This window comes from Hylobates moloch, unplaced genomic scaffold, assembly GCF_009828535.3.
Source record: "Hylobates moloch isolate HMO894 unplaced genomic scaffold, HMol_V3 SCAFFOLD_1, whole genome shotgun sequence".
NCBI lineage: Eukaryota > Metazoa > Chordata > Mammalia > Primates > Hylobatidae > Hylobates > Hylobates moloch.
The window spans coordinates 19,111,511-19,139,500 of record NW_026652276.1 but is presented as its reverse complement, the minus strand read 5'-3'; the positions used below and the strand labels follow the sequence as shown (position 1 = coordinate 19,139,500).

Here is a 27,990-nt window from a genome sequence, read left to right as displayed (position 1 = left end):
GAGTCTTGCCCTGTCACCCAGGCTGGAGTGCAATGGTGCAATCTCGGCTCACTGCAACCTCCACCTCCCAGGTTCAAACAATTCTCCTGCCTCAGCCTCCCAAGTTGTTGGGATTACAGGTGCCTGCCACCACGCCCAGCTAATTTTTGTATTTTTAGTTGAGATGGGGTTTCGCCATGTTGGCCAGGCTGGTCTCAAAAGCCTGACCTCATGATCCACCCGCCTCAGCCTCCCAAAGTACTGGGATTGCAAGCATGAGCCACTGTGCCCGGCTGTATTTTACTTCTTATTATCTTATGGAAGTAAATCAAAATGTGGGGGAACTTTATGCAAGATTACATTTACAGAGAAAAATTGTTAGAATCACAGATGTTTAAAATGAAGAGAATGGTTGAATTAGCACTGGTAATCAATGGAATGTTGATCAGTTGTTAAAAATAACATTGTAATACCAAACAGCTAATGTGAAATAATTGTAAGTGATAAAATACAGAATATTTAAAAATGTGTGGTCAGCCATATTAAAGAAACATAACCTGTTCATAGGGGAAAAAAGGACAAAAGGAAAATTTTAAGAGTAATTTTTGTTGAGTGACAGGAACCTGCCTGATGTCCCATCTGCAGCTACATTTTGCATTCTCCAAATGTGTAATAGTAAAGAAAGTTATTAAAACAGTGGCTCACATTTGATGAATACTAGTTCTGTGCCAGGAACTGTACACCCTCATGTTATTTATTCCCTTTGTGGTGTTTGGAAACAGAAGCTGTCATAAGCCCATTTTACTGGCAATGGAATTGAGGATCAAGAGCTCATAGAATTTGTCCCGGGTCAGGAAGCTAGTCAGTGGCAAATTCCAATTAGCAGTTCAATTCCAAGCCTATATCTTAATTATTATACATGGAAAACATGTAATGAGCATTAAAGAGATATGCAGCATGTATAGAAAATAGAAAATAGAGGTTATCTAGTTACCTAGTTTTTATAGTGTTTTCTTCTTCTTCTTTTTTTTTTTTTTTTTTTTGAGACGGAGTATCTCTCTTGTTGCCCAGCCTGGAGTGCAACGGCGTGCTCTCGGCTCACTACAACCTCCACCTCTTGGGTTTAAGCGATTCTCCTGCCTCAACCTCCCAAATAGCTGGGATTACAGGCGCCCACCACCACACCCCACCAATTTTTGTATTTTTAGTAGAGACGGGGTTTCTCCATGTTAGCCAGGCTGGTCTCATATTCCTGACCTCAGGTATCCACCCACCTCAGCCTCCCAAAGTGCTGGGATTACAGGCATGAGCCACTGTACCCGGCTGTGTTTTCTTCTTTTGATGCAAAACATGCAATGAGCACTGAAGAGATATGCAGCATGTATTCAGGTAGCTGGGGTTCGGTTAGTGGAATATTGAATTAGCAGCTTGGGGACATTATTTTTGGATCTGCTCCTGGTTCACTCTATGATTAAAATTAGGTCAGTTTGCTTTTGGTGTCAGTTTTTCCATCTTTGTAGAAAGGAAAACAGAACCTCCCACTTGCCTGCTTCTTTATGCTTATGAACCTGCTTATGCACCTGTAATAAGTTAGTCTACAGTGTTATTACCATTAGCTGGAGGGTAGTGTGGCTTTTTGAAAAAGTGCATGGGTTTAAGGATTAGGCAGATCCAGCTGCAAATCCTTTGGACGCTCAAATTCCCTGAGCCTCAGTTTCTACAACTGTAAAATGGGGCAGTAACGTGCACCTTGGGGGTTGCAAGGAGGAATAAATGAGATGCCCTATATACAGTGAAGGAGAATGGTTCTCCACTCAGTAACTGTTCTTTCCCTGCCCTATTTCACTGTAGCTTATCTGATCAAACTTTGAGTACAAAAGAATGAGGCCCACGTGTTTCCTGTCATTTTTTTGCACATCTTGCCAAAATAAACAGAAAACTAACCAATAGTAGCAAATCATCAGTACTCAGATCTGGATAGAAGAAAGCAGAGGAAGCAAAATGGAATGATCCTGGTAGGAATGAGGGCAGAGGGCACTCTTTACAGCATGCTTTGGACTCATGGAAACTTTTCTGGTGGGTCCAGAAGGTAACAGGACACCCCATAGAGGTGTGGAGGACACACGCTGCCTTAATCTTTCATCCAGTCTTTTAACCTTTAACCAACTCTGGAGAGAGCAGCAAGTCAGTTTCCTGACTGGGTTCAATGATGTATCTGAGAAATTTATTGATTTATATGTATCAAGAAATATAAATAGTCCAGGTGCGGTGGCTCACGCCTGTAATCCCAACATTTTGGGAGGCTGAAGCGGGTGGATCACTTGAGGTCAGGAGTTTGAGACCAGCCTGGCCAACATGGCAAAACCCTGTCTCTATTAAAAAATACAAAAATTAGCTGGGCGTCGTGGCGCGCGCCTGTAATCCTCGCTACCTGGAAGGCTGAGGCAGGAGAATCGCTTGAACCCAGGAGGCAGAGGCTGCAGTGAGCCAAGATTGCACCCATGCACTCTAGTGTGGGCAACAGAGCGAGACTCCATCTCAAAAAAAAAAAAAAAGAAAGAAAAAATATAAATAAATGTTCTGTTTTTGGTAAAACATATATGTCAGTATATATGTATATATTTCAATAATAGATTAAACACTCTTTCTCAGATACTTTGGTGGATCATTTGGGGACAGGGTTGTCTTTAACAAAGTTGACTGGCAGTAGATAAGAGTTTGGGGGTGGAAATGAGCCCTAGATTGGAGACTGCAGTGTGTTATAGAAGAGAAAGCAGCAACAGCATTCCTTAAAGTCATAGTAGCTGACATTCAGTGAAGATTTACTATGTGCCAGGCTTTATGTCTTCATGTACATTCTCTTTCTCTTGTTAGCATGTTTCTCTTTTCATAATTTTTTAATTGTAGTATATAACATAGACATTTGAAAAATGTATAGCTGAGCTTCATGTGTTACTTGAAGGTAACCATTCTTGTCACTACCACCCAAGTCAAGTTTTGACAGTGTTTGCCCCATGTATTTTGAAGCTATGTTATTAGGTGCATAAACAATTAGGATTGCTCTCTCATTATCAAATGTTGCAAGAAGTGATGCATGCTAAGATCTGAAGAGTCCCACCTTTGCTATTTCTGTCTCTGACAGTAGAGTTCCTGAAAATGAAGTTTGTTGCTAGAATGTGCCCTCTTTGTGGGCACATGAATAATGGCTGCTCGGTCCAAGGTAGGAAGATAGAATTTCCTGTGGTAGGAAATTCTCTACATCCCTCCTGTTGGTGATGATTCTTCCATATGTTCACATAGGGGAGGCAATGTAAAGCTATGACTAAGTAGTTAGACCTTAAAATCAGACAGATCAACCACTTATATTCTGTGTGGCTTGGGCAACTCACTTAACCCCTCTAGAAGCTTCCATTTTCTCTTTTAAAAAGAACATTATGGCTCAGTGTTTCCTCTACCCATTCCTTCCACCTCCCCCTTCAAAAATAAAGAGTACTGTGGCTACTTTATTGGTATGTGGCTATATGAGGATTAAACAAAAATACCTTGGCAGGGTCCATAACACAATGCTTGGCATATAGTAAACATCCAATAAATGTTAAATAATACTGTGTCATCACTGTCTTGTTCTATTACCTTACCTGAACTGAGGCTCAGTTTAACATATCTTGTATGTATTAATCCCCCTGCCATGGGCCACTACAGTGAGCAGATACTAACAGACTCTGATTCTATGAGACTTTTTCTTTTCTTACAGGGCCAAATTCCATTGAAATCACTGCGATGCTGATCATACACAACTATTGGTTCCTTTACATCCCTTATTTGACGTGGCTTTACTTTGACTGGCATACCCCAGAGCGAGGAGGCAGGAGATCCAGCTGGATCAAAAATTGGACTCTTTGGAAACACTTTAAGGACTATTTTCCAATTCACGTGAGTATAGTTGTTTTATAAAGTATTATTTTGAGTTAGGAGAAGAGAGGAAATTTGTTTTCATCACATGTATCTCAAGCTTCTTTTTCAGAGGGGATGTCTTGGTCTGTTTTGTGCTGCTGTAACAGAATACCAAAGACTAGGTAATTTATAAAGAAAACAAATTTTTTCCTCACAGTTGTGGAGGCTAGGAAGGCCAGTACCAAAGATGCTGGCATCTGGCAAGAGCCTTCCTGCTGCATCAGCCCATAGCGCAAGGTGGAAGGGCAGGAGAGGGCAAGAAAGAGCAAGAGGGGGTTGAATTCATTCTTTTATAAGGAACTCACTCCCAAGATAACAAACCCACTTCTGTGATAATGGCATTAATCCATTCACTCTGCTTTCATTCCTAATTACCCCTCATTAGGCCCCACCTCCCAACACTGTTGCGTTGGGGATTAAGTTTTTAAACACTTACTTTTGAGGGACACATTCAAACCATAGCAGGGAGAAAGGCTGCAATTTGGTTCCAATTACTAAATGAACTGTAAGCTGACTTGACAAAATCTAGAAGGCTATATATAAAGGGATCTGGGCTCAGAAGATAGTTTCGAAATTTGGAAACAGCTCCAACCCAAGGAACAAAAATGAGTCATGTTCTCCATTTTCTCTTGACATAAAAACTAGTCCTTTTGTTTCTCATTGGAAAATAATAAGGGAACTTTCTTTTCTTTTTAAATCTCAATATGAATGTGCTGTAGCTCATCAAAACTCAAGATTTGGATCCAAGTCACAACTATATATTTGGGTTTCACCCCCATGGAATAATGGCAGTTGGAGCCTTTGGGAATTTTTCTATAAATTATTCCAACTTCGAGGACCTGTTTCCTGGCTTTAGTTCATATCTTCACGTGCTGCCACTTTGGTTCTGGTGTCCTGTCTTCCGAGAATATGTGAAGAGTGCTAGTAAGTGATGGCAGATCACTGTTTCCACAGTGCTTTGGGGTAGCGGGAGCACACAGAACATTCCCTCCCAGGCCCATGTGTGTTTATGGTCTCTTAGAGTAAAACCTGTTTTATCCTCATCTGGCACTTCCTATGGTGTCTGGGTGTTTCCTGCCCTCCCCCACTGGACTGTAAGTGCCAGAAACACAAACTATGTCTTCTTTTCTGTTCCATCCCAAGTATCCAGCATGGTGCCTGGAACATAGGAATGTTCAATGAATATTAACACAATGATCAAATAAAGTAATGAACACAGTTTGTGTATTCAGATGTAGAAAAAGAAATCATGGATCAAGTAAGTGACAACTCACACCCTTGGAGAGGCACCATGCATGCTGTTACGAATACTAGAAATGGAAAATGTCTTTCATTGTGTCTTGAAGTAACAGCAGTGATAAAACTAAACATATTCACCTTGCTGTCTTCCTAGATTAAAAATAACTTGGCTCAGAAATAAGAGTCCAGGCCAGGCTTGGTAGCTCACACCTGTAATCCCAGCACTTTAGGAGACTGAGGTGGGCAGATCTCTTGAGCCCAGGAGGTTGAGACCAGCCTGGGCCACATAGCAAAACCCTGTCTCTACAAAAAATGCAAAAATTAGCTGGGCATGGTGGCACACATCTGTAGTACCAACTATTCAGGAGGCTGAGGTGGAAGGATCGCCTGAGCTTGGGAGGTCAAGGCTGCAGTGACTGGAGATGGTGCCCCTGCACTCCAGCCTGGGTGACAGAGCGAGACCCAATCACAATTAAAAAAATAAATAAAAAGAGACAAGAGCAGTGGCTCACACCTGTTATCCCTGCACTTTGGGAGGCCGAGGTGGGCTGGATCACTTGAGGTCAGGAGTTCGAGACCAGCCTTGCCAAAATAGTGAAACCCCGTCTCTACTAAAAATACAAAAATTAGGGCATGGTAGTGGGCACCTGTAATCCCAGCTACTCAGGAGGCTGAGGTGGGGGAACTGCTTGAACCCAGGAGGTGGAGGTTGCAGTGAGCCAACATTTTGCCACTGCACTCCAGCCTGGGCGACAGAGTGAGACTCCGTCTCAAAAAAGAAAGAAAAAAAGGAATTGTTCACGGTCTTCTAGATATTCATTACGTCTATTAATTTCTCAAGTCACTATTGTCATTATATACCTAGTAGGATATCACTAAGCACCCAAGGACCAGAATTCACGGCTGAGTTTTCAGGTTCTGTTTCTGTTTTCAGAGTCCAGCCTGGTCCAGAGGGCACACTAGAGGGCGCACTAAACCCTCCAAGGTACCGGAAGATCCGGCATCTGGTCTGCAGAGGGTGCACTAACCCCCTCTTAACCATCAAAGGTGGGGTGGGGAGGAATTACTTCTCTTCCTTGTTTTTTATACCTTGTGTTAGAGTTTTATATAAGGAAGACAATTACAGAGAAAAATGTTTAAATTTCACAAAAGCACAGAAATATATTTAAAATGTACTGTTTGCTTATTCAAAGCATTGCCGCAGGTGAGTTTGAGTTGTATAGTTAAGAGCAGGTTTGGTAAATTCATGGCACAAGAGATGTAGGTACCCCCTTCTCCATAGCCTTATCAGACACAAATACTCCATTAGAGTCTTTCTCCGTATAGTGCCCCTACAGCCACTGCAGCTTACTAGAGTTGGCTTTGGAGAGGAAACCTGTTTGCAACCCTGGTTTCTTTTTCTTTCTTTTTTTTTTTTTTTTGAGACAGAGTTTCGCTCTCGTTGCCCAGGCTGGAGTGCAATGGTGTGATCTTGGCTCATTGCGACCTCTGCCTCCCTGGTTCAAGTGATTCTCCTGCCTCAGCCTCCCGAGCAGCTGGGATTACAGGCGTGCACCACCACGCCCGGCTAATTTTTTGTATTTTTAGTAGAAACGGGGTTTCACCATGTTAGCCAGGCTGGTCAAGAACTCCTGACCTCAGGTGATCCGCCCACCTCGGCCTCCCAAAGTGCTGGGATTACAGGCATGAGTCACTGCGCCCAGCAATCACTGGTTTCTGACATCATGAATTCTTTTCTGTGGTACAACCTTCAGTTCCTTAAAAGGTAAATAGAAATATTCAAACTTTCAGCCAGTGGAGGTTTGGACTATCCTTGTCTCTAAGTCTAAAGAATTATCTATACTTCCCAGAACCAGCTTCCTGGGACAGCCCTTGGTCCAAGGCTGCCCCTCTCCACTGTGCCTGCCCAAGTGGCTGCCTCTCTGGGTGTGAAAGACTGACAGACATAGGCACCAGACCTCACGTACTAAGGAACCATAGGGCTTCAGAGGGCCTTTGCTGACAGCAGTCTGTTTTGCTCTTACCCAATAGGATTCTGCATCCGTAAGTCCTTCTAAATCCCACCTCCAACCCATTCCTCTTGTCCCATTTTGGGTGTATCTATACCTGTCAGGTGTCAGCCAGAGCCAACTGTGTTTCAGGTTCATGCTTCTTTCTGTTTACCCCTTAAGGCTGGACAGGTAGCAGAATCAGATCACAACAGCCTTATATACCTTACAGAGGACTTTAGATTTTATCTTGTAGATAAGCCATGGGGAACTTGGAGGGATTTTGAGCAAAGGAGGGATCTGATGGATTTGGTGTGATAGAAAGATAATTCAGGCAGCAGCTTAGAATGTGGTTACAGGCAGGTAGGCCTGGAAACTGATGATGGAAGGGGCCTGTTGAGTGATGAAGGGAGAGGTGATAAGGGCTAAGCTATCAGTGGCAATAGCACTGGATACAGAAGAGGAGATTAATATCAAAAATAGCTGATACAGTCTCTAAGACTTAGTGATAGATTCATCCTCATGAAGGCAGTAACTGTATTTTGTCATTATTATCAATATCTAGCCCAGTACCTGGCCAGTAGCAGGTGCTCAATAAATGCTTTTAAATGAATGAATGATCAGTCAATGTGGTGGCTAAGAAAGGAGAAAGTGGCTACATATGGAAGAAGTTGTGTTTTGACCAGATAGATTATGGTCCCATTCACCTTGATAAATAATGTTGGAAGAGGGGGATAACTTTGAGGGAGAATTTAATGCATTTGGTTTGGAGACGTGTAGTTTGAGGTGTCTTAGAGCTGTCAATGTAGAGATGTCAATTGGGCATTTGGAGATATGGGCCTGGAACCTTAGGAGGAAGATCTCCTGACAGATGGATTTGGGAGAACTCAGCACACATAAATGGTAGTTGAATCCATGGGTGTAGATGAGGTTAGAGGACAAGAGAGACAAGGAAGGACCCCTAAGAAATAGCAGCATTGAAGGATGGCCTGAAGACAAGGAACCTGAGGGAAAACTGAGAAGTGGCCAGAGGCAAGCTAGGAGAGCCAGAGGTATGGAAACCCAAGAGGCCCTCTTCCTGGTGGAAGAGATGCACCCAACTCTCACTCAAGTTCACACAGAGCAGAATGGCATGCCTTGACCTCAGTGAAGGTTCAAACCCATCTAGGCAGGCTCAGGCTCTCTACCTCTAACCCAGCATCCTCTGCCTCTTAAGAGGGCAGTTGGTCATTTAGAATCTTGTCATAATTCCTCCCATAATAGAAACCCAGAGTAAAATTAGCATACCATTTTCTTCAAGAGATGAGATATGCTATGTCTTTATAAAGCCTGTCTAACACATTCTGTTATGACTAAATAAAAATGGATAAAACCAGAATGGAAAGAAACATAAGACATTAAAAAGTGATTATTTCTGAAATGTAGTTCAAGATTGGTTTGTATTTTTATTCTTTATTCTTTCCTACATTTTCCTCCAAGAGTATGTAGAACATGTGAAATCTGAAAAGGAATCTTTTAAGTTATTTTTACATGGGAAAGCCTGAAATAGAGACCGAACAATTATCTAACTGTTTTAAATGAACAATTTACCAAAGTCAGACTATACATATCGGACACATGTAGAGATCTGGCAAGTGATCTAGGTTGTCAAATGTCTTGATTTTTTTTTTTTTTAACCATTTTGTATTAGTTCGTTTTCACACTGCTGATAAAGACATATCTGAGACTGGGAAGAAAAAGAGGTTTGAAAGACTTACAGTTCTACATGGCTAGGAAGGCCTCATAATCATGGTGGAAGGCGAGGAGGAGCAAGTCATGTCTTACATGGATGGTGGCAGGCAAAGAGAGAGCTTGTGCAGGGAAACTCCTCTTTATAAACAATCAGATCTCGTAGGACTGTTCACAAGAACAGCATGAGAAAGACCTGCCCCCACGAGTCAGTTACCTCCAACTTGGTCCCTTCCACAACATGAAGGAATTGTGGGAGTTACAATTCAAGATGAGATTTAGGCAGGGACACAGCCAAACGATATCACATTTATATTATAAATCCAGGTTTGGAAAATAATGATCCATATAGAATATCTGAAAATGGGCCATTGTATATTCAGAAAATCCACTGCAGCCTCCTGGAGAATATACTTTTTGGTTCTGTGTAAAAATTTGCCAGGATAAATATCAAGGCCACCACATACAGCTGTGCAGGTTGTGCACTGAACAACTCTAGGGGCAGGGGATCCTTTTACTTAGAATGCAATATAAATGGTGTCCTCTAGAGTTCAGCAGTGCACAACCTACCTAAACAAACAAGTGGTAGACCTAGTAATGACTGAATGACATTCTAAAGACCTAGCCCATTACCTGCCAAAATGTTAACTTATTAATAGAACACATTACTAAAGATTTGGCTATGAAAAATTACAAACTTACAAAGTGCTCCAAAGGTAAGCAGTGTAGGAAATTTTGTTAAATGTTTCCTATTGTCAAGGAGTATTAGGATAAAACATTGTAATTTTTTTAAAAAGGATAACTAGTTACACTTTTTGTTTTATTCACTAAGGGCTAGTTTCGGTTTCCAAGAAAAGTATGTCCTACGTGGTAAGCAAGGAGGGAGGTGGAAACATCTCTGTCATTGTCCTTGGGGGTGCAAAAGAATCACTGGATGCCCATCCTGGAAAGTTCACTCTGTTCATCTGCCAGCGGAAAGGATTTGTTAAAATTGCTTTGATCCATGGATAAGTGGCTTTTTGTATAAAGTAGGGGGTCAGAAAAGTTAAGACATTATTAAACAAACCAAAAAGAAGTAGGGTGATTTTCTAGCCCTTAAAGACCTCCTCCAAATCGATCTGACAGTAAAAGCAGGTGTGGATGTTCTTGGGGAATGGAATATGACCTTTTTGCTACAGTAGCTCAATGCCATGACATTCAGCAATTAAACTTAACTCTAAAAGCAAAACAACAAGAACAACAACAAACACCAACATTCTATACATAGTATAATTTTCCAGCCAAATCAACAGTGGCCAAAGCTATAGATAAAAGAGAAGTTTCCTGGAACCCTGATTTTCTATAGAATAAAATCCCATCAATGACTAGCCTGCTGAAATTCCTCCCTAAAGAAAATCAAGTTTAAGACAGTTTCAATGAACGTGAAGTTAGCAATATAGGAAGGCTTGGGCACATTTAAAAATTTTTTCAGAATTCTTTGCAAGAGTCAGCTAAACAGAATAAATTATTTGAATCCTTTTCATTGAAAATTCTCACACGTCCCCTTTGTTATTGCAGCGCCTCTCTGGTCCCAGTGTTTTCTTTTGGTGAAAATGAACTGTTTAAACAAATTGACAACCCTGAAGGGTCATGGATTAGAACTGTTCAAAATAAACTACAGAAGATCATGGGGTTTGCTTTGCCCCTGTTTCATGCCAGGGGAGTTTTTCAGTACAATTTTGGCCTAATGCCCTATAGGAAAGCCATCCACACTGTTGGTATGTACATAAAATGACTACAACTATTAGCTTACTTTAAGCAATGTTTCTTGTTATTGATTGAGGTGCTAATGCAAGGGAAGTGACTTTGAGTAAGAACTTCCTGAAATAATAATCCTGTAGATGTTATTTGAATTTTGTTTCTGGTATTCCTTTTATTTATGAAATGACTACATTTTCCACTAGAATAGGAATTGATTACTTTCAAGAATACTGCTATTGCACTACAAGTAAAATCCAATTTTCAAAATAAAGTTTCTAATACTCTATAATGAATCTATTTCTCTGTGCCAGCCGATTATAGCATAGCAATTCTTTGATGACAAGTTATATCAGAGTTTATAGATAGATGAACATTTCTGTGTGATAAGTGTCCTCATTATGTTCAGTTCACATAGGCATCAGTTTCTATAGCAAAAGCTTTTTTTTTTTGCAGCTAGCTATTTTATATATATTCTGCTATTCTGCTATAGACTTATTTTTTTTTTATTTCAATAGCTTTTTGGGGAACAGGTGGTGTTTGGTTACATGAATAAATTCTTTAGTGGTGATTTCTGAGATTTTGGTGCACCCATCACTGGAGCAGTGTATACCCTACCCAATATGTAGTCTTTTATCCCTCACCCCTCTTCCACTCTTTCCCCCAAGTCCCAAAGTCCATTGCATCATTCTTAATGCCTTTGTGTCCTCATAGCTTAGCTCCCACTTATGAGTGAGAACATATGTTTGGTTTTCCATTCCTGAGTTACTTCACTTAGAATAATGGTTTCCAATTCCATCCAGGTTGCTGAAAATGCCATTATTTCATTACTTCTTATGGCTAAGTAGTAGTCCATGATGTTTATATATATATATATATATGTATATATATATATATATATATCACAATTTTTCCTTATCCACTCAATGATTGATGGGCATTTGGGCTGGTTCCATATTTCTGCAACTGCAAATTGTGCTGCTATAAACATGTGTGTGCAAGTATATTTTTTGTATAATGACTTCTTTTCCTCTGGGTAGATACCCAGTAGTGGGATTGCTAGATCAAATGGTAGTTCTACTTTTAGTTCTTTAAGGAATGTCTACAGTTTTCCCTAGTGGTTGTACTAGTTCACATTCCTACCAGCAGTGTGAAAGTGTTCCCTTTTCACTGCATCCACACCAACATCTATTATTTTTTGAATTTTTGATTATGGCCATTCTTGCAGGAGTAAGGTGGTGTCACATTATGATTTTGATTTACGTTTCCCTGATCATTAGTGATGTTGAGCATTTTTTCATATATTTGTTGACCATTTGTATATCTTCTTTTCAGAATTGTCTATTCATGTCCTTAGCCCACTTTTTGATGGGATTGTTTGTTTTGTTCTTGCTGATTTATTTGCATTCCTTGTCGATTCTGACTGTTAGTTAGACTCATTTTATTTTAAAAAGCTGCATGTTTGGGAGAATCCAGTTGAGGGAGGAGGGTGAAGACCATGTTGATAAAAATACTGAGGAGTTGGCCAAGTGTGGTGGCACACACCTGTATTCCTAGCACTTTGGGAGGCTGAGACAGGAGGAATGCCTGAGCCCAGGAGTTCGAGACCAGACTGGCAACAAAGCTGGACCTCATCTCTACTAAAAATTTTAAAAATTAGTGGGGCACCATGGCATGTGCTTGTAATCCCAGTGCTTTGGGAGGCTGTGGAAGGAGGAGCACTTGAGCCCAGGAGTTGGAGGTTGGAGTGAGCTATGATTGTGCCATGACACTATAGCCTGGGTGACAGAGCAAGACTCTAGCTCAGAAAATCAAAAACAAAAACAAAAAACTCAGGAGCAAAGTATTTAGCTCCTCAGATTGGAAGAGGATTGGAGAGCTAAAATGAGAACGTGCTGAGCCAGGCACTAATAGCAGAATTACTAAAACTATAAACTTATTATGAAGCTGGAAGTAATATGTTCACCATGGATAGCCCATTAAGTAAAATTCAAATATACTCAAATATTGTTTTAGGTCTGTTTCGCTAGGCTAGGATTTTACTACCATCAGTTTATAAGTGCTTTCCATTTAATGTGCAATCACATGACATTATTTTTTTCACAGTATTTACGTTTATTATTATTAAATCTTGAGTATCTGAAAGGTATAAATGTGGGTCAAATGGAAGAAAATAGGAACTGAAATCAAACTATTACAGATGCACATGAAGAGTGACTTATTTTCTGATTTTCAATCTCTCTGAAGGGCATATTGAAGAGAGTAATTCTGATATGGAAATGAGTTGGGGATATTTCTTTCCTGGGAGAAATTCCTGTGGAAGGGAAACAATTATCAGAATCTTTTTTTTTTTTTTTTTTGAGATGGAGTTTCACTCTTGTTGCCCAGGCTAGAGTGCAGTGGCATGATCTGCAACCTCCGCCTCCCAGGTTCAAGCTATTCTCCTGCCTCAACCTCCCAAGTAGCTGGGATTACAGGCATGCACCACCACACTCAGCTAATTTTTTGTATTTTTAGTAGAGACAGAGTTTCGCTATGTTGGCGAGGCTGGTCTTGAACTCCCGACCTCAGGTGATCCACCCGCCTCAGCCTCCCAAAGTGCTGGGATTACAGGCGTGAGCCACTGCCTGTACAGAATCTTTTTTTTTTCCTTCAGGTCAGATGGGTAATGTGCCGACGTTGTGACAAGGTTCAGAGTGTGGCATATCTCACATGTGCCCATGAGCACGCAATCATCATGCTCATGAACTATAGAAGGGCCGAATTATCAGACTCTTAATGGACACAGGAACATACGTTTATAAGACATTGAGATTCTTATGACAAGAGACATCCCTGTAGGGAAGCAGGCCATAGACATAGCAAATGGGGTTTTTAGTGAGAGATTGGAAAGTGAATAGCATGAACTGAAACAAAATAAGGATTCCTTGTGCATATGGTGGTACAATCTGGGGAGTGATTGCTAACTTCTCATGGACTAGTTGACCGTCAGGACAAAAGATGTTACTTCCATGTATTTCCTCTACTTCAAAAAGTTTCTCAATCCCCCAAGTGTAAGGGTGACATGGAAACAGGGAGGTGACATTAGATGTTGAGAAGAAAGAAAGCTAAATGTTATCTCTAAACCAAGAAGGTAGATAACATTATGGATTTCTGAGGCTGGTTGGTGGCATATAAATAGGACTTCTTGTGACTGGTAAATATGTGTATGGACCCTATCTCGGAAATGCTGGTGATCCTGAACAGGAAACATGAGATCCCATCTTGTACTAGTCAGAGAGATAGTCTTTCCTGCTCATGTTCCACTTCCCAGCGTCTCAAGTAGCCCTTGCATTGGCCTCACTTTCCTACTCTGTTGTGGGTAGTTGCAGCTGGAGAGTCAATCACCTTCACCTAATGGTTCAGGGAGGCTAATGCAGGGTCTCTGGCTTCACCATTGCCACCCTCCTCTCACACACATACCACCTCAACTCTCAGCAGTTCTTGGAGAAAGGCTTTCCATTGAGGATGGTCACACAGCCTCTGCTTCTTAGGGTAGTGCCATCTATTACAGTATCAAAGAGTTCAGAAGAGTAAGGAGTTCCATCCTTCCACAGCCAGGCCTTGCCATTGCCCGGGTGGAAGAGCCCTGTCCGATAAGAGTAGAAAAACTCAGAGTAGCTTTGAGACACAGCAAACTCCAGCATTTCTTGTGTTTATCTTTGGATGGTAGAGTTCTTAGCAATGCAGATATATTTACATTTTTGCCAACTTTCGCTTTTTTTTTTTTTTTTTTGAGACAGAGTCTCACTCTGTCGCCAGGCTGGAGTGCAGTGGCACGATCTCTGCTCACTGCAACCTCTGCCTCCCAGGTTCAAGCAATTCTCCTGCCTCAGGTTCCCAAGTAGCTGGGACTACAGGCGTGCGCCACCACACCCAGCTAATTTTTGTATTTTTAGTACAGACGGGGTTTCACCATGTTGGCCAGAATGGTCTTGATCTCTTGACCTTGTGATCTGCCTGCCTCAGCCTCCCAAAGTACTGGGATTACAGGCGTGAGCCACCGCTCCCGGCCAATTTTTGCTATCTTTATAGAACTGGTAGCATTTGTCCCCATACACCTTCTATTTTTCTGGACATGGGTTGCACCTGTGTACTCCAGCTTTGTTGCAGAGCTCGTGACAGAGTTTTTCAGCCACATGCTTCAGACTTTCTGCAAGCTTCATGTTCTGGGCTTGAGGAGATTTTACCTGTTGGGAGATATTTCTTCTTTTTTTTTTTTTTTTTGAGATGGAGTCTCCCTATGTCACTCAGGCTGGGGTGCAGTGGCGCAATCTCTGCTCACTGCAAGCTCCGCCTCCTGGATTCAGGCTATTCTCTTGCCTCAGCCTCTTGAGTAGCTGGGACTACAGGCGCCCGCCACCATGCCCGGCTACTTTTTTTTGTATTTTTTGTAGAGACGGGGTTTCACTGTGTTAGCCAGGATGGTCTCGATCTCCTGACCTTGTGATCCACCCATCTCAGCCTCCTAAATGTGCTGGATTACAGGCGTGAGCCACCGCGCCGGGCTTCTGTTGGGAGATATTTCTTAATATTTCTTCCTTTTATGAGATGGTGTCTTGCTGAGTATTTGAGAGCTGGTGTTAACTGAAAAACTGGAGCAGAAATGGATTTCACATGACATTATTCTTAAATGCCATATTTAATACAATGGAATGTTAACAGACTTGATCAGTTAGGGTAATGGGAATATTGAGATAGATTTAAGTTTGCAATGGTATTGTTCAAGATAAGCTGGTTCCTTTTTTGGCATAATATTCACTAACCATTTTTGATCTTTTACGTGCAAAGTACTATTGTTAGCTTTGGGGATGATATAAAGGAAATTGTAAGGCATGATATTAGGAACTAAAAGTTTAATGAAATGTAACCATATGCTCATATGAAATAAGCTGTTGATGCTGAAAGCAAGTGTAGTCTGTTGACTTAAATGATTGCACTTGTCACCTAGTTAAGCTTTTTTATTTTTTAAATGGTTTGCCATTTGATATCGCCCCGTTATACCTCTACTGACAAATAATCATCAGTCAAGGGTCGAATGGAATTACTGAATCTGAATTAGTGGTCAAGACTGGAAAACTGCAACTGTATTAACTTGTTTTCACTCATACTTGTCCAATGTGCTTCTCTTAAACATTCAGAAAGGGGGAAACTGCTTCAGTCCCTCCCTCTACTTACCCTGCAAACAGTTACAATGATTAGTAGTCTGTATCATCCTCAATACCCCGTTGTTGTTTCAAACATTTAAAAACTCAAGCTAAGAATATGTTTTGTATATGTTTCATAAAGACTCAGCTGCTATGATCTTAAGGTATAAGAATGGGAGTCAGTAATGTAGAGCATCTCGATTTGTGTGAACCAGACCCTCAAGCCTGTATTTAAAGACTTTCATTTACTTGAAAAAACACAAGTGGAGGATAGAACATTTACAATTCCATAAAAAGTAAAGCCATGTGTCAATCAAATGCCACAGAGAATAAAGCACAATATAAGGCTGAAACAGTGATGTAAATGACTGTGTTCCTTTCTATTTTAAATCATGCACTTGAAATGCAGTGTGGCTTCATTGCTGACTCCCTGACGTGAGTTCTCCCTGTCCTACCCCAGGAAGGATTCAGGCAACATCTCAGAGCGGCAAGTTATTTTGTGGTCCCTCTGCTCTCTCTCCTACTTTATTAACTTATGTAAGCGCTACCTTACATCATAAGATAAACATCAACTCACTCAGTATTAGTTGGATTCATCCTAAATCATTGCCTTAGCTAAATCCTCTCACAGGTGTCCAGAGAAGCCTGGATTCTTCATCCTTTAATAGTTTCCCACGGCTGGCCGCAGTGGCTCACACCTGTAATCAGCACTTTGAGAGGCCGAGGCAGGCGGATCACAAGGTCAGGAGATCGAGACCATCCTGGCTAACACGGTGAAACCCCATCTCTACCAAAAAAAAAATTAGCTGGGTGTGGTGGCGGGCACCTGTAGTCCCAGCTACTCGGGAGGTTGAGGCAGGAGAATGGCGTGAACCCGGGAGGCGGAGCTTGCAGTGAGCCGAGATTGCACCACTGCACTCCAGCCTGGGCGACAGAGAGAGACTCTGTCTCAAAAAAAATAGTTTCCCACACACTTTTTACACCACTATCCTCAGTGACCACAACCAGAGTGTTTGTTCATTTCAGCTTTAGAGATTCTCACTAACACCATGATTGTTTTGTCTGTTAATGTCCTAGTCATTAAATCCTCTGAAAAATATGTTCTTACTAAGTGCAAAGTGACATATTCAGGTCACGGTTACCCTCTCTACATATTTTCTTATGCCATATCTTGCTAAACCATTAGGTTTCTATGCATCCTTCATCAAAATCCTCTCTTCCCTGCTAATGAACATTCTCAGTGGGCATAATTTGTAAAGAAGTTCCTACTGTATATATTTTTCCTTACACACTTTGGAAATAGTATGCAATTTTCTGAATGCTATTATCACTTTATCATACTATAATAAAATGGTCACTGATACTGTATTCATTATATAATAATTGAGAAAAACTGGTTTAAATGTCACATCCATCATGATTACCAGGAAGGACAACTGAAATAAATTTAGACTTTCAGAAAAATATGTAAAGCATTGCAGTTCCTTGGAGGAACATTGCATTTTCTGTTTCCGTATCACAGAGCCCCACGAGGACAGGGATTTCGGCTTGTTTGTTCTCTGTATATTCCTAGTACTCACAGAGTAGGAGCTCAAGAAACATTTGTGCATAAACAAATTAGGATTTCATTAGGCCTGTTTCACTGTAATTTTTTTTTTTTTTTTTTTTTGAGACAGGAGTTTCGCTGTGTCACCTAGGCTGGAATGCAGTGGCGCAATCTCGAATCACTGCAACCTCTGCCTCCTGGGTTCAAGCGATTCTCCTGCCTCAGCCTCCCAAGTAGCTGAGACTACAGGCACCCACCACCACACCCAGCTAATTTTTGTATTTTTAGTAAAGACAGGGTTTCGCCATGTTGGCTAGGCTAGTCTCAAACTCCTGACCTCAGGTGATCTGTCCGCCTCGGCCTCCCGAAGTGCTGAGATTACAGGCATGAGCCACCCAGCTCGGGCCCATTTTCTCTTCATTATTAACAAATAACCTGGGAGTAGTGGTACCTAGAGAAGTGTAAAATTATCCCGTCTCTCATCACATTTTACTTGATGGCTTTAATACCCATTGATAATCTGTGCCTAAATCAGTGCTTGCGGTCATGGTTGCAAACTGGCAAATTTCTGATTCCAGCATTCCTTCTATATTTATTAGTTGACATTTTGCCATAAAGAAGGGCTTTCCCTCCTCCCGATGTTAGATTCATCAAATTATACACACGCAGACAGGCTCATCAACTATGTTTGCCTGTGGCACAGAAAGGGCCCCCATCCCATCTCTTCCAGCCTCAAGGCTCTCACTGAGTTTTTGTTAACTCCTGAGCCCATCTTCTAACTATGGGTGTGATATTTCATTTTTATTCTTATGACAGCATTGGAAAAATACAAAAATACGAGTAAGAAGTGGGTTCCTTTGCCTCCATAAGTGTCATAAAATTTTAAAAAGAAAGAAGGAGGCCAGGCACAGTGGCTCACACCTGTAATCCCAGCACTTTGGGAGGCTGAGGTGGGCAGATCACCTGAGGTTAGGAGTTCAAGACCAGCCTGGACAACATGGTGAAACCCCATCTCTACTAAAAATACAAAAATTATCAGGGTGCGGTGGTGGGTGCCTGTAATCCCAGCTAGTTGGGAAGAAGAGGCATGAGAATCACTTGAACCTGGGAGGTGGAGGTTGAAGTGAGCAGAGATCGTGCCACTGCATTCCAGCCTGGGTGACAGAGTGAGACTGTCTCGAAAGAGAGAAAAAGAGAGAGAGAGGGAGGAGGAGGAGGAGAGAGAAAGAAGGAATTAAAGAGGGAAGGAAAGGAAAGGAAAAGAGGAAGGAAGGAACAAAAGAGACAGAAAGAAAGAAAAAGAGAGAAAGAAAGAAAGAAAGAAGAAAGAAAGGAAGGAAAAAGAGAAAGAAAGAAAGGAAGAGGTGGGGGAGAGAGGGAAGGAAGGAAGGGAAAAGAAAGAAAGAGAGAGAGAGGAAAGAAAGAAAGAAAGAAAGAAAGAAAGAAAGAAAGAAAAGAAAAGAAAGAAAAAAGAAAGGAGAAAGAAAAAAGGAAGGAGGGAGGGAGGGAAGAAAGGAAGGAAGGAAGGAAAGAGAAAGAAGAAAGAGAGAGACAAAGAGAGAAAAGGGGTGGGCATGGGAGGGGAGGGGAAAGGAGGGGGTTCTTTCCATCCATAGGCCTGCCCTGATGGCTTGTGGCTGATGCTCCAGTGCTGGCCGCATAGAGATTGATCTTGGCATTAAGAAGCATTTATTATGCAGCAGCTGGATGTACAGAAGGAAGCGGTGTGGGTTTGAGATCTGACTCTGAGCGACTTTGAATGTTTCATTTATCTTCTCTGAACCTCAGACTTTACAACTATGAAAGAAGAGACCGTTATAATTATTCTGTCTTCTCACAGGGATATTATGGGGATTAAATGTCATGATACATGGGAAGGCAGTCTAGACTCCAGGTGCTAGGCAAATGCAGGTTGGTAAATGCAGTAAAGACCTCCTGCCCAGCTTGTTGAGAGCTTTCAAATGTGTTTCTAGTTCCCTGTGTAAGTAACTTGCCAAAATGTTAATCTGTCAGATCATGAGGAAATAATCAGACGAATCCAGATCGTGGGACATTGTACAGAACAACTGGCCTGGACTCTTTAAAAATACCAGTGTCATAAGAGACCAGAGGGAGGGGGTCCTCAGAGACATACAACTCAACAGCTGTTGTAGATTGACGGGAAAACAACTGTGAACGATATTGAGGTGATTGATAAAGTTTGAATTTGGATTAAGTACAAAATAATATTGTGAAGAGGTTACATTTCTTGAGTATAATAATGATGTTGTTATATAGGACATTGCTCTTGTTTTTAAGTAATACTGCAGAAATATTTAGGGATGATTCACATGATTGAATCATTGATGTCCACAACTTACTTTCAAATGGCCCCACAAAAATAGAAATAATAATGCACATGTATATACACACATATGTGTGCACATGTGCACAAAATGCTAGAAATTGCTGCGTCTAGATGGGGGTAGGCAAGTGCTTATTGTATTCCTTCTGAAGGTTTGACTTTTTTTTCAATAAAAAAGATAGGTAAGGGAATGCTTTTTATTTAAATAAAACTAGTTTGAAACCACATGAGGACAAAAGTAATCCATTGTGTTTCAAGTCACTTTTATATTCTGATGGGAAAAAAGCAGACTGAATCTGGGAGGTGGAGGTTGCAGTCACTCCAGCCACTGTACTCCAGTCTGGGCAACAGAGCAAGACTTTGTCTCAAAAAAAAAAAAAAGCAACAAAACAAAACAAAAAACTGACTAAGTAAGGGATTTCGTAAAATATTTAAAAAAATAAAGAAAGGGAAACTTAATTTTTCATTGTAAAATTAAAGAGATTAAAAGAAATAATGTTAGGGGCACAAACATGGTGTTGTAGGGGAGGCAAAACTTTACCTCTAGCCTCTTAGGGTCACTGGCTGGGCCTGAGAATGAAGTTGACATGAACCAACAGGAGAAAGGCATGCAGATTTTTGCAAGTATGTGGGAACTCTCATAAGAAAATGAAGACCCAAAGAAGTGGCAAGGGCTGAGTTTATATACAAGGTTGAACAAAGAAAGGCAATTGTGGAAAAACAGCTAAAGTAAATGAGGAGACTAAAGGAAGATAAGAGTTACTTTAGTAAGGTCTGAACAGATTTCTCTTGGCCGGTCTCCACATCTCTGGTGATAATGTTCCTTCCTTCCTACCACACGGAGGGCATCTTTTACAGAGGAATTTTGTTTCCTGCTTTCAGGAAGAAAAGAGGAGGTTAGAGGGCCCTTCTTGTACCTGAGGGTTCTTTTTGTTTGTTTGTTTTGTTTTTTTTTGTTTGTTTTTAGTGCTTTTAGCTCAAAATAATCTCTGTGCCAAAGTGGCATATTTTAGGGTGGCATATTCTTCCACCTTTCAGTACCCAGGACAACATATCAAGTGCTCAATGAACGTTCATGAGTGAGTGTGTCTGTGTGTGGACCTATATACACATACTCATATGTACACATGCTGACATTGGGCATCTTTTGAGCCTCCACCATAAGCCACGGGTGAGCCCTGATTTGTGTTCTGGCTTCATCTGACACCCAGGTTCCTGCTCCTTTTAACCCTTGTCGGCCACACAGCCCCTGCCTGTTTTTTCTCTAATATACAGCTATGTAGCATCTTGGAGAGCAATTCCTGCATGAGACTATTAGAATAATCAACTCTACAGAATCTTAATAATTACTGAATAATAAAACAAAGATTTTTTTTTTTTTTTGCTATGAAAAATCTACTGGTTGCCTCTATGAGAAAAAAATAATGCCCACTTCTAAATGCCTTTCCAGCTTGTATACCACAAGCCCACAAAGCTCCCTCATCTTAGGTACAGCATAGCACCGTAGAAACGGGAGCAAGATAGCTGTGTAAGGCAATACATGCATAACTAATCTTGAATTGTTGGATGGAATTGGAAAATGGAGCAGTTGAGCATACCAGCTATAAAAAGCAGTGAAACATAAACAAAAGCTATGATTCCTGACTCTGTCACAAGTAGGCGTTGGCAGCTTTTTTTCCAGGGCAAGGAATTCTATTTCTAAGAGCAGCCTGATACAGCTGAGTTTTTTCCCCCTTTGTTTTGTAAAAAGGGAGTTTTGCAGAAGTTTCAACTAACTTAGTCTTATGTTGAAAATGTTTTTTCTTCTCCTTAGTACTAAAAAGATCTTTCTGTGGAGAGAGAAAATTCTGGTCTTCTAGGGCTCCAGGGACCCTTTTAAGAGTATCCCAATTTGCAATAACTCAGTATGGAACAATTCCAAGTAGATCTTTTTATTTGACCCTCACAACACTGGAGTTGGGTATGGCAGGGATGTTTTTTATACTGGTCTCACAGATGAGGACCTTGAGCTCTCATGATAAGTAAGAGTAAAATGTGATGAAAGCTTATAATTCATCAGGTCTTTGATGCAGGCTGAGACCCCGAGTAATTGAGTGTTGGGCCTAAGGGATTAGGGGTAGGTTATGATAGTGTTACAGGAGAGGGGTCCAGATTCATACCCCAAGAGAAGGCTCTTGGATCTCATGCAAGAAAGAATTCAGGGCAAGCCCATAAAGTGAAAGCAAGTTTATTAGGAAAGTAAGGGAATAAAAGAATGGCCACTCCGTAGACAGAGCATGGTTTTTTTTTTTTTTTTTTTTTTGGTTATTTCTTGATTATATGCAAAACAAAGGGTGGATTCCTTATGCTTCCCCTTTTTAGACCATAGAGGGTAACTTCCTGATGTTGCCATGGCATTTGTAAACTGTCATGGCACTAATGGGAGTGTAGCAGTGAGGATGACCAGAGGTCACACGTTGCCATCTTGGTTTTGGTGGGTTGTGGCCGACTTCTTTACTGCAAACTGTTTTATCAGCAAGGTCTTTGTGACCTGTATCTTGTGCCAACCTCATATCTCATCCTATGACTTAGGATGCCTTAACCACCTGGGAATGCAGCCCAGTAGGTCTCAGCCTTATTTTACCCAGCCCCTATTCAAGATGGAGTTGCACTGGTTCCAGTGCCTCTGACAATAGGGCTAGGATTTGAAGAAGTTAGGGGCCCTCAGAGCCAAGGCCCTAATCAGCTATTCTCTCCATCTGTCCTCCCTTTTGCAGAAGGTGAAGTGACCGTCTTAGAGCCAAGAGGGGGCATGGATACCTCAATGTCCTCATCTCTCTGTCTTTTGGCTGGAGCCCATCCCCTGAAGTTTTATATTTCTGACACCATCATTTGGGTTTGTGGTGTTTTTCCATGGGCTGGCTAATTAATTAGCCTTCTTGTGCCCATTGTTCTCATTTGTAAAACAGGGACAATAATGGGTGTCTTGCTAGGTTTTTCCGGGGATTTGACTTAATAACATCTAGTAGACCCTCGATAAATAATAGCTTTATTTCCAATATAGTCACAAGTTAGCTTCAGGGCAGCTATATTGGAACTGAACTCATAATAGCAGGTTATTTTCCACTGCTAATAGGCTGGTAGCTTTCAACCTCATTTCCCCGAGATGGGCTTTTTTGAATCATTTAGTAAAGGTATGATTATGATCTGTGTTGTGTTACTTCTGGCTTCATCCCTAAAATGCAATTGAGAAAGATTTCTTACTCTCTAAGCCGGTTTGGGGTTAGTTTAAGAAGCAGGGGCAGGAATGTGGGTTTAAGTCGTATTAATTTCCCGGGCTTTTTTGAGTGTAGTTTAGGAACTTTGAGCTCCTCACTTTTCCTACAACTAAATAAGGCAAAGACAAGAAGATTATGTCTATCTCACGGTTTAAAGGGATAAGTCTTATGATTACAAATTCACTCTAGGCCAGGTGTGGTGGCTCACGCCTATAATCCCAGCACTTCGGGAGGCCGAGGCAGGTGGATAACCCAAGGTCAGGAGTTTGAGACCAGCCTGACCAACATGGCGAAACCCTGTCTCTACTAAAAATACAAAAATTAGCCTGGCATGGTGGTGCGTGCCTGTAATTCCAACTACTTGGGAGGCTGAGGCAGGAGAATCGCTTGAACCTCGGGGGCGGAGGTTGCAGTGAGCTGAGATCGTGCCACTTCACTCCAGCCTGGGAGAAAGAGCAAAACTCTGTCTAGAAAAAAAAAAAAAAAAAAGAATTCATTCCATATGAGCATGTTGAGCTCTCTGAAAGAACCATCTGAAATGTAGTAAAACAATTAATGAGAAAAGAACAGGATTGAAATTAGCTGTAGGATAGCTCAGAGGAAAGAAGACTCACTAATTCAGAATGTACGAGTACTAGCTGAAGTAGAGAAGAACACACTTCATCTTCTTAGACCACTGAGTCTTTTTATTGGTCCCTCACCCCCACCCTGAATAGTTACATTGACCTCTCTCACTGGAATAATTTCACTAAGAAAACAGAACCTATTTTAATAAAGCCACAAATTTGCTAGTAGATTTACATGTAGATTTCTCAATATCTTCCTCAAACAACAGTAAAGCTCAGTGCTGGAAGAAAGCTTCAAGATCTTGGAATTCTACTCTTTTATCCTATGCATGTGAAAATTAAGGCCAGAGAGGCTGGCTGTGGTGGCTCATGCTGACCTAGCACTTTGAGAGGCTGAGGCTGGTAGATCACTTGAAGCCAGAAATTTGAAGCCAGCAAAGCCAACATAGTGAACCCTGTCTCTACTAAAAATACAAAAAAATTGGCTGGGCATGGTGGCACACGCCTGTAATCTCAGCTACTTGGGAGGCTGAGGCATGAAAATTGCTTGAATCCAGGAGGCGGAGGCTGCAGTGAGCCGAGATCGCACCATTACAGTCTAGCATGGTTGACAGACCGAGACTCCGTTTCAGAAAGAAAGAGAGACAGAAAGAAAGACAAGGAAGGAAGAAAGGAAGGAAGGAAGGGAGGGAGGGGAAAGAAAGAGAAAGAAAGAGAGAGAGAAACAGAAGGAAGGAAGAAGAAAGAGAGAAAGAAAGAAAGAAAGAGAGAGAGAAAGAAAGAAAAGGAAAGGAAAAGAAAATAAAGAGAAAGGAAAGGAAAAAGAAAGAGAAAGAGGGAGGGAAGGAAGGGAAGGAAGGGAAGGGGAAAGGGAAAGGGAAAGGAAATTAAGGCCGGAGAGAAAGTCACCTGCTCGGGGCACTTACTTGTGAGCCGGGACTAGACCCAGCCCAGCCTTGTGTTTTTGTGCAACTCCCGCTCCCAGTTCCACCTCATCACTACATTAGCCTCTGCTAGTGCATTTTTCCAACCACAATTGACAGTGAGATGGTTGTTTCCATTTCTTTGTGTTGGGTTAAACAGGACTTATGTTTACTATGTATAAATGTGACATCCAAGCTATCAAAGAAAACCACATGAGCTTTTCAAGGCTATATCTGGTTAAATTCTTAGCAGTTTGAGAATATTAATGCTGCAGTAAGGATGTATGTATGTGTGTGTGTCCTCTGTGCCCCCTCAACTCCCATACTGATGTCATTTATCACTTTCTTCCTTCTCTGTGACTTAACATTTGTTCATATTTTGCTTAGCTAACCACCTACTCTTACTGACATGAATCAGAACCTCGTATGTGACATGGGGTGACTCAGGATAGGACAAAGGTCGCTCTACTGTGGGTCCTGTTCATTACCTAGAGCCCACCTGACCTTATGCCCAAGCTAATGAGGTCAGAGGCAGCAGTTTGCTGCCTCATTGTAAGTTCCTGTACATTTTCTTTTTGTTGTTGTTGTTGTTGCTTGTTTGCTTGTTTGTTTTGAGATGGAGTCTTGCTCTGTCCCCCAGGCTGAAGTGCAATGGCACAATCCGGTCTTACTGCAACCTCTGCCTCCTGGGTTCTAGAGGTTCTCCTGCCTCAGCCTCCCGGATAGCTGGGATTACAGGTGCCCGCCACCACGTCCGGCTAATTTTTGTATTTTTAGTAGAGACGGGGTTTCGTCATGTTGGTAAGGCTAGTGTCGAACTCCTGACCTCAGGTGATCCACCCGCCTCAGCCTCCCAAAGTGTTGGGATTACAAGCGTGAGACACTGCTCCCGGCCATCCTGTGCATTTTCAACCCTTGGCATCAGTAGCAGCATCCGACCAGCAGGTGGCGCAGTGAGTGCAAGAGCCAAAGCCATGGGAATTTTTGTATTTTCTAAAAATCAGAGACAAGTGAGATGTTACATAAACACCTTTTAAAAAATGTATAGAGGTTGCCAGATTTGTTTTTAATTAGTGTATTTGGAAAAACACAAATGCATTCTCATTTATAGAAAATTTATATAATACAGTTAGAGTGAAATTTCCCCATCCCTACTTCCTTACCAAAAAGGAACTTTTATGTTTCTCTCTCTTTCCGGACTTTTTTCCATGCACTAAAAACGTATAATAATTCTAGGAATATAAACTTTTTTTCAAATATGGATCATACTGTATTATTTTACAAATTATTTTTCCACTTAATACATTTTAGACATCTGTATTTGTGTATGTGTACACATATTTATATTATTTCATTGTTTAAAAATTTCTGCCTAGGATTCTATTGAATGACTATTACATGGTTTATTTAACAGTTTTTCTATTGAGATGGTAGCTGTTTTTCAGTTACCCACTATTACAAACAATGGAATCCACGTCATTTATGTGTATTTCTCTAATATAGATACTTAGCTGTGAAGATATGTATTTTTTAATTGTTTAGAAAGACACTTAAAAGAGGCAGACTGGGCCTGGCCAGTGGCTCACGCTTGTAATTCCAGCTTGAGGTCAGGAGTTCAAGACCAGCCTGGCCAACATGGCAAAACCTCATCTCTACTGAAAATACAAAAAAAAAAATTAGCCGGGCATGGTGGTGGGAGCCCGTAATCCCAGCTACTCAGTGGGAGGTTAAGGCAAGAGAATCGCTTGAACTCCGGAGGCGGAGTTTGCAGTGAGCAGAGACTGTGCCACTGGACTCCAGCCTGGGTGACAGAGTAAGACTCTGTCTCAAAAAAAAAAAAAAAAAAAAGAGTCAGACTAGAGGACTGCCACGTGACGTGAGGATTCAGTCAGTAATAATCAGGGCACTGTGGTCTGGCTGTCAACTGTTCCAGAGGGAGGAAGCTGGTGACGTGGACGCACAGCTATGTCCACTCACCTCCCAGCTGCAGTCAGCACAGTAGCTCATTTGACTCAAAGTCAAAACCACCAGGGTCCCGACAATCCAGTGTCTGCTGAGGAGGAAAGTTCTTTATTTGTTATCAAATGGAGTGGTGTGACCACTGCAGGCAGCCAGTGAAATGAAACAAGGATTGGAGTGAGCAGGCTGGAGGGATTCTGATTGGCAGTTGTGTTCACAGCTGTGCATTAGGGGCGGCGGTCTGTGGTGGAGTGGTTTTAGTTCCTCACGTATGATGTAGTCCCTGTTTTTGCAGTTGGCCGCCCAATCCCTGTTCATCAGACTCTGCACCCGACACAGGAGCAGATTGAGGAGTTACATCAGACCTATACGGAGGAACTTAGGAAATTATTTGAGGAACACAAAGGAGTATGGCATTCCAGAGCACGAGACTCTTGTTTTAAAATGACTTGACTGTTAAAAAAAAAATAAAAAAATAAAAATAAATGACTTGACTGTAATAAGGCATAAAGAAGGACAAGAGATCATCCTATTGTGAGAATAAATATTTTAAAGACTTTTTTTTTTCTTTTGCCTGTGGCATCAAATTTGCAACAGAAAAGTATTATTTATGGTGATGAATGTTGGTGTATCTGTGGTAAATAAAAACACAGTAGATGACTGTAGGATAAGGCTGGAGATGACTATAAGACATCTAATAATTTTCCTTGCCTATGAAGGCAAAATCATCTTACAGGTTATGAACAGGTTTAGAATTATTCATGTGCTCTGAAAAACAAAAGAAAGCTTCAAAAAATAATTACACCCGGCCGGGCACAGTGGCTCATGCCTGTAATCCCAGCATTTTGGGAGGCCGAGGCAGGTAGATCACTTGAGGTCAGGAGTTTGAGACCAGCCTGGCCAACATGGTGAAACCCCAACTCTACTAAAAATACAAAAATTAGCTGGGCATTGTGGTGGGCACCCGTAATCCCAGCTACTAGGGAGGCTAAGGAAGGAGAATCGTTTGAACCTGGGAGGTGGAGGTTGCAGTGAGCCGAGATCGTGCCATTGCACTCCAGCCTGGGAGACAGAGTGAGACTCTGTCTCAAAAAAAAATATTAATAATTAGACCCTCTTACTAAACATCACAATAACTTAAGGTGGTGTTTTCACAAAGTGCGACAACTGTTGTTCAGCACAGCCAGCCCATTTGGAAGACACTGTGTAAAATAGTGTGCCATATACAGCTAGAGGAAATATTTTTTTCTGCTTGAACAGGACATTTGTTAGTGAATAAAGATACTTTTAATACTTAGATAGTTTGAGCCTTTGGTCATATCAACAACAAATTTTTAAACAATAGTGCAGGATTTTTTGCCATTTTCAAAATGGGATGAATCTGTCATACGAAAACTCATGTGGACAGGAGAATGGCTCCTCATTTCTCTTCATGCTTAGAATCATGCTCCTTTGCTGTAGAGAAGGAAATCTATTTGGAAGATATGTTTTTGCACATGATTCAGGACTAGAAATACTTGAAATTCCATATCAGGAAATTCCAAAAAGTTTTCATGCTAAGAGAAATGGTTTTAATTTGCTTCC

The 27,990-nt window shown here is 41.3% G+C and overlaps 1 protein-coding gene and 1 non-coding gene across 2 annotated transcripts in view; one reads left to right on the top strand and one right to left on the bottom strand.

Annotated features, from left to right (window-relative positions):
- MOGAT1 (monoacylglycerol O-acyltransferase 1) overlaps nucleotides 1–26,854 on the top strand; it is a 39,576-nt gene extending 12,722 nt beyond the window's left edge. The window contains 6 exon segments of the mRNA XM_032753315.1: nucleotides 3,732–3,912; nucleotides 4,653–4,857; nucleotides 9,721–9,916; nucleotides 10,446–10,645; nucleotides 26,702–26,813; nucleotides 26,815–26,854. Of these exon segments, the coding sequence (XP_032609206.1) occupies nucleotides 3,732–3,912; nucleotides 4,653–4,857; nucleotides 9,721–9,916; nucleotides 10,446–10,645; nucleotides 26,702–26,813; nucleotides 26,815–26,854 (934 nt within the window).
- On the bottom strand, nucleotides 13,281–13,385 carry LOC116809955 (small nucleolar RNA U13). Its single transcript, XR_004370113.1, has one exon. It is a non-coding gene; the product is annotated as a small nucleolar RNA U13 (small nucleolar RNA).
- Nucleotides 26,855–27,990: the final 1,136 nt, after the last annotated feature.